Below are 11,578 nucleotides of genomic sequence, written 5' to 3'. Positions count from 1 at the left end.
AGACAAGTCTGAAACTTTCCAGAGCTTTTTAAGAAATTATTTGAAAAATGATAATAAACGTCTCAAGGAAGGAATAAATAACAATGAAGTAACATTATAGATTGCCATCATCATTGACAAAAATAAAAATGAAAAGGTAAAGATCACACCACTACCCACCAATTAGAAAGGTCAAAATCTGGCACGCTCAAAACACCAAATGCTGGTGAGGATGTGGAGCAAGATGAGCCCTCACTCACTGCTGGTGGGAAAGCAAAATGGAAGTGTCTTACACCTTGGGAGACAGTTTGGCAATTCTTAGAAAACTATGCATACAATCCTGCAATTACATTCTTGGATATTCTACCCAAAGGAGTTGAAAACTTATGTACACACAAAACTTGCACTAGGACATATATATTAGCTTTATTTGGAATTATCAAAACTTGGCGGTGACCAAGGTGTCCTTCAGTAGGTGAATGGGTAAATAAACTGATACATCCCAGACAATGATAACATTCAGTGCTAAAAAGAAATGAGCTATCAAACCAGGAAAAGACATGGAGGAACATTAAATGCATATTACAAAGTGAAAGAAGCCAATCTGAAAAGGCTGCATACACTATTATTCACCTATGGGGAGGGGTCTCCTTCCTCTCTCTCCATCCTTCCCCTTGCTGTGCTCTCTCAAATAAATAAAATCTTAAAAAGAAAAAGAATAATTTTAATGTACTGTTATAACATAACAAAGAAAAAATCATTCCCAGATGATTTCCTCAGATGTTTAGAATGAAGAAAAATAATCCACTAATTAATGAAAGTTTTGGGGTGTGTTTTAATTTTTCAAAAATGACTTTTTATATCACATCTACTTTCATTGTGAAAACAATATAGAGTATAAAAGTGAGAATATAGGCATGGACTATTCAAGCAAATATTCAGTTGTTGCATAAAGCTGTTCAATAATGATAATTTTCTAAGAAACAACTATGAAGGACACCCCAATTAATATTAGAAATATGTACATGTGATGTGACTATGGAGTTGCACTTAAAATGTCTTATAAACCAAACATACTAGTGGTTTTTGCTAGTTGGTCCTTGTGAAAGTGTTTTGAGAATATAGAACTATAAATTCTTCCACTCAAAGTTGAGGGGTACCATCGTATAAATATAACACTGGAATTTCAAAAAAGAATTCTTGATATTAATTAGATTGCACTGTAGCTTTATTTTAACTTAGTTTTATTCCCCCAAAATTTTAAACTCATATCTTGAAAATAAACTAATAGAACATTAATGTATTAGTAAATATTAAAGTATTTATATTTGGCCATATACAATTATTTATATTTACCTTCAAGTAACTGAAACTTAATACTGCTTTCAATTTAAACAATTATGTCATAAAATGAGTGTGTATATAGTATGTAAAAATGTATATATATATTTGTGCATATGTTATATATACATATAAAATATGTGTTATTTATACACGTTTACAGTAAAATATATTCTATCTTAATGTTTCAAATACTTTTACTCCAAGGGGATGCCAAAAAATTCAAATGCATTGGCTGTTCAGTTTCTGATTATTTCACTCCTGATCTAAGAACAGCAGTGAGATGGAGAGTACAGATACATCCAATCCTTTGAGATTTTTAACATATATTCTATGAGCTCAAATACACTATATACATACATTAATACATACATACATACATATCCTAAAATAAATTATACATGTAATACACATTTTACATATATTTTAATTTATATTGTATTTAATGGAATTAATGGAATAATCAGAAACTGAACAATGACCTATTTTTTGGCACCCTCTTGAAGTGAGAATGTTAGAAAAAATAAAATTCCATATTCAGAAAAAATAAAATTCCATATTCTTTTCAAATAAGTGGTATACAGATGATAATGACCGGAGCACCATTTGGAACTATACACGCAAAAAGGGAGCACTCTCACAGCATCCTCATAATTATTCTGTGGACTATATAGAATCATCTTCCAAAAGTAGAATATTAAAATTAGTAAAGTATTATGAATGTTGTTTTAATACATACCTAGATAAGAGTCCACCGAGTGCTTCTAAATTTTTAATTATATTGTTTTGTAAAATACATTATTTAGATTGGGAACCTCAAATCTGGTAAATTAACCTTAGTAAGGCAATGTCTTTTGTTGGCAGAGAAGAATGAAGCTATTAGCTCAGGAAGAAAAGTGAGTTAGATTAAAAAAAAAAATTATTCTGAAAAAAAAATTATTCTGGTCCAAGATAAAGGACTTTCAGTGGAAAGGGTAACATGCACTTAGCCTTTGACACAGCATCTGCCATTAAAGTAGTCCTGAGGTCCCCAGAGTTAGGCAGGTGCAACAGTGCTCACAGAGAACTCCCTAACATAAACCTGAGATGGAGATTTTGGTCTTTATTCAAGAACCAAAAGTCCTCGAAGAGGAATTGATTACAAGTTTTGAGTTAATGGGTCCAAGGCGTGATACTGACAGGAAGCAAGGACAACCTCAGATTTCTGGACTAACAGTAACAGTCAAAAGAAAGGGTCGGCCCGAAAGCATGAAAGAACCCCCATGATTAAGTAGTGCTAATGTGAGAATCAAAATTAAACAAACAGAACAAGTTAGCTGTCAACTGGAATGGATTCAGCATGTAAACAGCCATGAATCCATGATGATAATCAATTGGAACAAATCCTGTGATGAGCTGAATCAGACACTGTGTGTCTCATGATTCCTCTTTCCTCAGGTCTTGCACCTGTATTTCTGAGGTCAGTATCACATCCAGAGTAAGTTTCCCTCCTTGTACTCTTGGGAGTTTTGCTCTGCTTACCCAGGAAAGCTGCAGCTCCTGCGATGCTATAGATCAGGGCTCAAAAAAGAGCTCCCTGAGAAACTCACTGATGCTTTCTCATTCACTGAAATTTCATTTCAGGAGAGCAAATTTCATTTTAATGACACTCATTGGGAATGCAAACTGATTTGCAAGGAATTCTCAAATTATCCTGTGGCTCAGCTTCTGCCAAAGGCATCCCCAACAGTACCACTAACACTATGGTTATTAAATAAAAAATGTTTGCTTTCTTTTTGTCCAAAAGGTAGTGATTCTCAAAATACGATCTGGGAATCCATGGGGGTTTCTGAGATCCTTTTGAGGAGTCTGTGAGGCTAAATTTATTTGCATAATAATCCTGAAACTTAAACTTAATTAGTTTTTCTACTGTTTTTCACTTGACAATTATATAGCAACAGATTGAATGCAGAAACAAATACTGTGCAAGAATCCAACTGTCTTCTATTAACCTGATATTAAAGATATTTACAAAATGTAAAACATTGCCCCTCTTCTATATTTTGTTATTTTAGGGGATCCCTGGATGGCTCAGCAGTTTGGCACCTGCGTTCCGCCCAGGGCCTGGTCCTGTAGTCCCAGGATCAGGTCCCATGTCAGGCTCCCTGCATGGAGCCTGCTTCTCCCTCTGCCTGTTTCTCTGCCTCTCTCTCTCTCTGTATGTCACTCATGAATAAATAAAAAAAAATCTTTTTTTTTAAATCTTTTAAAAAATAAATTGTTATTTTGAAAAATATAGCTATTTTTCATAAAATGTATATTCTAACATAAAATGAGACTTAGCCATGTGAAAATCAGTGACCAGAAATAGAGGACTTGAAAATATGAGTGATGAATATGAAGCAAGATCATTTCCCATCTTTGTGGAACTTCATTGAAAAGATGTAGAGGTGGAGGAGTGTGGAGGACCTTGTTTCCCCAGGACTCGTGTACAGAGTAAACCAGTAGAAAAATTCAACCACGGATGTACAGCCTGGATTAGCAATCTTCATCCTTAACTGATGAAAAGAGGTGATTAATTTTAGTTCTCATTTTCCTCTTTATCCATCTTTATCCCAACACCATTCAGGTTATTTTGTGCAAATGTAGTCCTAGAGTAAGGTAGCAAGTAGGTAACTAGCACTGATGTTACAAAACAAGTGAAAGGGAATGTGACTTGGTAAATTTCCTTTAAATCAATTTATGTGATTCATAGAGCATTCTACCCTAAAGGAAGTGGTGTTGGTGACTGGAAAATGGTGGTATAACCTAAAGGGAGAAAAACTGAAGCTCTGACAATAAGATTTTCACTGCAAGTTCAGGGTTATTTTTCATTTTCACCTTAAATTTGCAGTTTTCTCAGTAATTAACTCCATGGATGACTCTTAGAATTTGGATGTTAAATGAAATATGCACAATAAAATTAATTTGGAGTGTTTGATGTTTGTAACATAAAAAAAAAAAAAAAAAAAAAAGGCTAGATCCTATTGAAAACATACAAGGCCAAAATGTAACTCTGTGCAAAATTAGAGTGTGTACAAAAGCCTTCAGATGAAAATGTGCTTTTGCCTAACTCTAAGTCAGGGTAAAGGCAGTATTAGTTTTCTTTGGAAAGTGTGGATGGCTCTTAAAAAAAAAAAAAAGCCTTTGGGTGTCTGACGAATACCTTTTCCGCTGGCGGGCTCACTTGGACCTGGTGTACTTCTTAAACTTGACTGCTTTGACATGGTGGAAAATAACTAACCCTCCCCTCCCCAACACCTCCACTCCCCACCAACAAAAGCCAAAAGGGGAAAGAATAACAGTTACTACGTGCAGTCTTGACTCACAGCCTCACGCGAAGGAGATTAAACTCTAGTGATTTGTGGTAAATTCTGGATAGCATCCTGTAGCTATCCAATCAAAATAAGGGTATTTGAAAACCAGAATTGCATTGGTTCTAATGAAAGTCGAAGTTCAGCCAATAGGACAGCTTCATTTTGGCGCCCAGTAAGGACTATAATAAATACTGAAACTTGGTCTCCATCTGTTCCGATCCTAGTCACTGTTGTCTGTCATCATGTCAGGTCGCGGGAAGCAGGGCGGCAAGGCTCGCGCCAAGGCCAAGACGCGCTCGTCGCGGGCCGGGCTCCAGTTCCCGGTGGGCCGCGTCCACCGCCTGCTCCGCAAGGGCAACTACGCGGAGCGGGTCGGGGCGGGCGCGCCGGTGTACCTGGCGGCCGTGCTGGAGTACCTGACGGCCGAGATCCTGGAGCTGGCGGGCAACGCGGCCCGCGACAACAAGAAGACGCGCATCATCCCGCGCCACCTGCAGCTGGCCATCCGCAACGACGAGGAGCTCAACAAGCTGCTGGGCCGCGTGACCATCGCGCAGGGCGGCGTCCTGCCCAACATCCAGGCCGTGCTGCTAAGGCTAGGAGGAAAAGAATTAGACTTCTATAGTAAAAAACTCCCAAACCAAAATATTCCCTGGGAAACGGTGGGACCACAGTTGTAGTACCGAACCGTAGCACCGAACCAATTGGTTCGACCGCACACAGCGCAGGGTTTTCCAAAATGCCTTATATTAAGCTACATAACCATTACCAAGATTTGTGTCTAAGTGTACAGCTGTTTTTAAAAAAACCTGGGTGGCTCTGAAAAGAGCCTTTGGGGCTTTGTCGGCTTTTTCAAGGGGCAAAAACTTCCTACTTCTTTTTCGGGGCCGCCTTCTTGGCCTTGGCAGGTTTGGGCTTCGCGGCCTTTGGCTTCGCAGCCTTTGGCTTGGCGGCCTTGGGCTTCACCGCCTTGGGCTTGGCAGGACTCTTGGCCGCCTTCTTAGGCTTGGCAGACGTTTTAACTTTCTTAGGGCTCTTTGCTACTTTTTTGACACCGGCGGCTGCAGGCTTCTTGGCCTTCTTGGGGGTCTTCTTCACGGCTTTCTTCGCCCCCGCCGCTTTCTTGGGTTTCTTAGGAGTGGCCCCGGAGGGCTTCTTGGCTCTGGCCGCGCCCGCCTTCTTGGCCTTGGGCTTGGCCTCCCCGGAGGCCGCCTTCTTGTTGAGCTTGAAGGAGCCCGAGGCGCCGGTGCCCTTGGTCTGCACCAGGGTCCCCTTGCTCACCAGGCTCTTGAGGCCCAGCTTGATGCGGCTGTTGTTCTTCTCCACGTCGTAGCCGGCGGCCGCCAGCGCCTTCTTGAGCGCGGCCAAGGAGAGGCCGTTGCGCTCCTTGGACGCGGCCACCGCCTTGGTGATGAGCTCGGACACCGGGGGCCCGGACGCCTTGCGCTTCGCAGCGCCACTGCCCGCTGCCTTCTTGGGGGCCTTCTTTTTGGCAGGTGACTTCTCCACCGGCGCCGGGACAGCCGTCTCAGCGGGAGCAGTTTCCGACATGGCCGAGAGCAGAAGCCGCTGCAGGAAGAGAACCGGAAAAACGAAAGAGCAGGTCTTGCAATGCTGCCTGACTCCGGCCAGGGGCTTATATAAGCCGGTGCTGCTCTGTGATTGGTGGAGCGTCCAATCCACTGCCCTCAGGCAGCCGCCCTTCGCGGTTGGACTCCCAAATTGTGTTTGTTAGCTCCCAAAATCTGATTAAATACTGAAAATTATTATACAGAATTTGACGTGTTGAAGCTCTCAAGGAAGAAAACAGTCTCTAGGTTCACATGCGGATTCGTGTTTTCATGAATCATGTACAACAGATGAAAGATTTTTCTTTTTAAATCTTTTCAGTTTTTCATAGGAATCCACTGGGTTTAAGGCATTATGGTAGTTAGTTCAAAGTTGCAGTAAGTTCTACTAAGTATCAAGTGGACATGTTAAAAAATGTCCCTAGGTCTGCACTTTGATTTTTGTAAGAGGAAAGACACAGGTTCTCGGTTTGGGAATAAACTGTAGTTAGTAACACAGAGGGAGGGCAGCAGCTTGCCTGTAGCCCCAAATTAACCACATAGATCCTCCTTCAAAAGCCAGTTCTGCCTCCTGGGAGTTTTCACACGCCCAATGTCTTTAGAGAATGTCTTTGGCTGTTTGGGAAAGTTTAGTAGCCAGAATGATATCTACCTTGCAGCAGGAGGAGGAGGAATAGCTTTGGCTTGAGGATCCAATGACCTGAATTTGAATTAAAACTTAAATTTGATATGTTTTTTATTGAGATGCTTTCTACCTTTAGTATTAGGCAAATCCATTATAATAAATGGGAAAGATGCTTAGCACAGATAAAGTGCTGGAGGAAAACCTCAAACCTGCTGGAAGTATTCAAGGGCTTCAGGAGTCCTCAAAAACACAGACTGTAGGTGACATGGGACTCTGTCAGACTTCCAAGGTACTCTTCCCAATACTTCCCAATTCAAAGTCCTTATCTCCATCAATATGTAATAAAGTGCGCTGTCAGAAACACCTTTCTGTAATGTGAGCATTATTGTGTGTATGAGCTAGGAGAGACCTTATTTCAGAGAAATAGGTGGCTACTGACTATGAGAAGACTGGATTGGCAATTGAAGGAATACAAGTTATAGACACTCAGAAGTAGCCAAGAATACAACATCCGGGAAGCCTGGGTGGCTCAGTGGTTGAGCATCTGCCTTTGGCTCATGACGTGATCCTGGGATTGAGTCCTACATCAGGCTCCCCAGAGGGAGCCTGCTTCTCCCTCTGCCTAATTTTGCCTCTCTCTAGGTGTCTCTAATGAATAAATAAAATCTTAAAAAAAAAAAAAAAAAGAATACAACACCCAAGATAACTGAAGAAATAACCATGAGGTTGGAATGGAGGGTGGGTAACTTTGCTACTTATTTGGGAAGAGGCTGGTGTAGGGAATGGACAGGATTTTCTGACTGGCTGATTAGGAAGGTCTAATGATGACTAAAATCTCTACTGCAGTCAACACTCACTTAGTTCTTCCCTGTGAAAAACTGTAAGGAAGTTTAAAGTCATCAACGTATTTCCCTCCAAGGAACTCCTGGAGTTGAAACTATAGTTAATGAAGGCCAAATCTGGACAGTGTCCTGTTTTGCATGGCTTTCAAACTAAATGTGGTTTTTATATTTTTAAAATTGTGTTAGAAAAAAAAATGACAGACCATTTTTGGCCTGCAAAGCCCAAATATTTGCAATTTGGCCATTTTTCTATGTTTTTGACTTCTCTACATAGATTATGGCATATTGCTAACAAGCCTGCCTCTTTCAGAACAATGCAAACGAAGAATCAAAGAAAAGATCTTAACAAGACAAATGTTTTAACCAAGCATGTACCACTATTTCAACCACAAACCTTTCAGATCACAGTGGACATGGTGGTGGTGGGGACCTCCATGCTTAAGTGACTGGATAGAGGTGTAGTAAAGGCTAACACTCAGTGAGCATTCACTACATGCCAGAAACTAATCTAAGAATGCTCAACGGTTTTAATTCATTTGCCATATTTCACAGTGATACAAGCTGATACCCAGGGAAAGGATGAGTAACTAGCCAAAGGCTAGTAATTCCCAGCTCTGAGGTTTGAACCTAGAACACCTCCTCAGCTCTATTATGATGGGAAAATCCTAAAAGGAATGGGGAGAAAACAATTTTTGAAGCTTTTAAGAGGCAGCATCAAATAGTCCCTACAACTAAAGAATCACTAACGGATCTGTAATATGGGGGATGCCTGGGTGGCTCGAGGGGTTGAGTACCTGCCTTCAGCCCAGGGCGTTGATTCTGGAATCCGGGGATCGATTTCACCTCAGGCTCCCTGCATGGAGCCTGCTCCTCTGCCTCTCCGTGTCTCTCATGAAAGAATTAATAAAATCAAAAAAAAAAAGAAAAAAAAAAAGAAAAGAAAGAAAAAGAAAACCCACCTTTTAAAAGGAGAGGTTCTGGCCCCTTGGGTCAGTTCCTCAATCCCCAGGCATTCCAAAACGCTTTAGGTGCCAGCAGATGAGATATGAACCTTTCTGAAAGGACAAACATGAATATAGGGGAAATTTAAGGCCCAGATGGCTGAACTGATCTGATTAAAAAAAAAAAAAAAAAAACCTCCAGAGAAAAATTCCTACCTCCTGGATTTAGGTAGGATTTGAAGTCAAAAGAAGCAAAATGAGTCAATGATACTCGTGTGAAAAGCACAAGACTTTAAAATCTTAAAATAACTGGACGAAAGTAATACAGCCAAATTGTTAGGAAACTCCGGATTTTAAGTGTGGAAACCTGTAACAGCTTTAAAAAATGATTTAATTCCGTTTGAACCTCTACTTGAAAAAAAAATTTTTTTTCGAGAACCCAATTTCAGACTGAGTAGTACATCTTTAGACAGGCAAATTTTAAACATTTTTAGGGCTACTGTGAGCTTATTTTATAGACAGCCTACAGGGTTAACATCTAGGTGATTGTTAGTCCATTTTCCACAATAGTCACATATGCAAAAGCCCAAGAGCATCCTCTGAACACTGAAATACTGGAAAATCAAACACGTATGGCAATCAATTATCGTTTTAGGCCTTCACATCACAGGAAAGCCAGGAAGATGAAATTTTCTTTAGTAGGAGCATTGGGATCATTTGGCAAAAGTCAACTGTACTTGCCATTTACGTAACGATCCACAGAAACCGAACAAGTTTTCTTAAATTTCGACGTAAAACTTCCACTTCCTTTGCCCAGACTTAATTTATATACTATTGGGTCACTTTACAAATTCTTATCCACCAACTGCTTCCCGCAGCGCCCAATTCGAGGGTCTGCCTGTGCAAAATAGGCTTAGATGATGGATCTCCAGTGCTCCTGTATGCGGTGCTGGCAGGGCACGGAGTCCACAATACCTTTCGAAAACTTCCCGAGTTTTCTCACGGGGCCATGACGTAATCTTCTGTTCAACAGCACTTTTGGGGGACCATGTAGGGGCTCTGAAAAGAGCCTTTGGGGGGTGGCGTTATTTGGAGAACACTAAGAAACTTAAGCTCTTTCCCCGCGGATGCGGCGCGCCAGCTGGATGTCCTTGGGCATGATGGTGACGCGCTTGGCGTGGATGGCGCAGAGGTTGGTGTCCTCGAAGAGCCCCACCAGGTAGGCCTCGCACGCCTCCTGCAGCGCCATGACGGCCGAGCTCTGGAAGCGCAGGTCGGTCTTGAAGTCCTGCGCGATCTCGCGCACCAGGCGCTGGAACGGCAGCTTGCGGATCAGCAGCTCCGTGGACTTCTGGTAGCGCCGGATCTCGCGCAGGGCCACCGTGCCGGGCCGGTAGCGGTGCGGCTTCTTGACGCCGCCGGTGGCCGGCGCGCTCTTGCGGGCCGCCTTGGTGGCCAGCTGCTTGCGCGGGGCCTTGCCGCCCGTCGACTTGCGCGCCGTCTGCTTCGTGCGAGCCATGACCAAGCGGAGATCACTACTGAACACTGCGGGACCGAGAACCCTGCGTCCCAGTATATATAGCAACCCTCGTGACCTGATTGGACGGCAGCCTCCGGCCCCACCCCACGCACAGAATTGGTTCTTGGTTCAATCTCCTAAGGACAGGAAGCATTTTCCCGCCCTCCCGCATAAGGTCTCTAGGATAATGGACAAAGGAAATGCTTTTATTTAAAGTGTCTAGGATTCATCAAAATTCTTTCAACTGTAGTCTTGAGAATCCGAAAGTGCCTTCTTTCCACTATTTTAAATAAAAGGCGTTAGGATTGCATTCTTGATACAGAAAACTAAAGGAGACTAAGTGGAGGCATTGCTGGGCTTTGAAATTTTAGTCACTATGTTGTCAGAATGGTCAGACGAACCTAAGAATCACTCAGCTTTTAATTTCTGTACTTTTAAGGTTTTATTTTATTCATGAGATAGAGGTAGAGACATAGGTAAAGGGAGAAGCAGGCTCCCCACGGAGAGCCCAAAGCCGAACTGGATTCCAGGACCTCGGATCACGCCGAGCCTAAGGCAGCTCAACCATGGAGACCCCCAGGCGTCCCTCAGCTTTTTAAAACCTGGGCGAGCAAACTGTAGCTTAGTCAAAACATAGTAAATAGGCTTGGCAATTAGCGCAATGGTCTCTAGCAGTATAGACTCCTAGTGACCAGAGGTTTTCGTAGTTTCTGGAACTGCTGGGAGATGGGAGGTGCAGAGATGCTATTGTTAGGTCCGATCAGCATTCACGTGGACCTAATTTGCGAGTATTACGGTTTATCTGGTTTGAGTGTAGGCACTCTGGAAAGAAACTTTTAGGTCTACAGCTCTTTAGCAGACTTCGTGGGTGGCCCTGAGAAGGACCTTTTGTTTGGTTATCGGCCTGGGTGAGGCTCAGCCGCCGAAGCCGTAGAGGGTGCGGCCCTGGCGCTTGAGCGCGTAGACCACGTCCATGGCCGTGACCGTCTTGCGCTTGGCGTGCTCCGTGTAGGTGACGGCGTCCCGGATCACGTTCTCCAGGAACACCTTGAGCACCCCGCGGGTCTCCTCGTAGATGAGGCCCGAGATGCGCTTGACGCCGCCGCGCCGGGCCAGCCGCCGGATGGCGGGCTTGGTGATGCCCTGGATGTTGTCGCGCAGCACCTTGCGGTGGCGCTTGGCGCCGCCCTTGCCCAGCCCCTTCCCGCCCTTGCCGCGACCAGACATAGCAGCAAACGAGGAATGCAAGACCTTCCAACCCTTCGCAGTAACAGCTTATATAGCAGTGTGACGGACCTGTTTGGGAACACGGAAGGCCAGCTCCATCCGCTCAGGGAGGTTCCGAGCCAGAGGCCTGCCCATGTTTTCAGGACCAATGCGAAAGGCTGTGCTTAAACTCATCCTTTTAAACTGGATGCCTGATGGAAA

General features: G+C 43.1%; 4 protein-coding genes across 4 annotated transcripts; 1 reads left to right on the top strand and 3 right to left on the bottom strand.

Moving 5' to 3' along the window:
- Window positions 1–380: 380 nt before the first annotated feature.
- Window positions 381–6,270, bottom strand: H1-5 (H1.5 linker histone, cluster member). The gene is made up of 2 exons (XM_072813757.1): window positions 4,668–6,270; window positions 381–3,857 (listed from the first exon to the last, which is right to left on the bottom strand). Exon 1 carries the CDS (start codon window positions 6,204–6,206, stop codon window positions 5,526–5,528), a length of 681 nt encoding a protein of 226 aa, XP_072669858.1. The 5' UTR covers window positions 6,207–6,270; the 3' UTR covers window positions 381–3,857; window positions 4,668–5,525.
- On the top strand, window positions 4,882–5,350 carry LOC140626148 (histone H2A type 1-H-like). Its single transcript, XM_072813763.1, has one exon. The coding sequence runs from the start codon at window positions 4,898–4,900 to the stop codon at window positions 5,333–5,335; it is 438 nt and encodes a 145-aa protein (XP_072669864.1). The 5' UTR covers window positions 4,882–4,897; the 3' UTR covers window positions 5,336–5,350.
- Window positions 6,271–9,001: 2,731 nt separating the features above from the next.
- Window positions 9,002–10,166, bottom strand: LOC140626151 (histone H3.1). The gene has a single exon (XM_072813766.1). The coding sequence runs from the start codon at window positions 10,148–10,150 to the stop codon at window positions 9,740–9,742; it is 411 nt and encodes a 136-aa protein (XP_072669867.1). The 5' UTR covers window positions 10,151–10,166; the 3' UTR covers window positions 9,002–9,739.
- Window positions 10,167–10,602: 436 nt separating this feature from the next.
- LOC140626159 (histone H4) lies at window positions 10,603–11,377 on the bottom strand. The gene has a single exon (XM_072813778.1). The coding sequence runs from the start codon at window positions 11,375–11,377 to the stop codon at window positions 11,066–11,068; it is 312 nt and encodes a 103-aa protein (XP_072669879.1). The 3' UTR covers window positions 10,603–11,065.
- Between the last annotated feature and the right edge of the window lie 201 nt (window positions 11,378–11,578).

The sequence above is a fragment of the Canis lupus genome, chromosome 37, assembly GCF_048164855.1.
Source record: "Canis lupus baileyi chromosome 37, mCanLup2.hap1, whole genome shotgun sequence".
Lineage (NCBI taxonomy): Eukaryota > Metazoa > Chordata > Mammalia > Carnivora > Canidae > Canis > Canis lupus.
The sequence above is the reverse complement of the archived record's forward strand: the minus strand, read 5'-3'. Positions and strand labels throughout refer to the sequence as shown.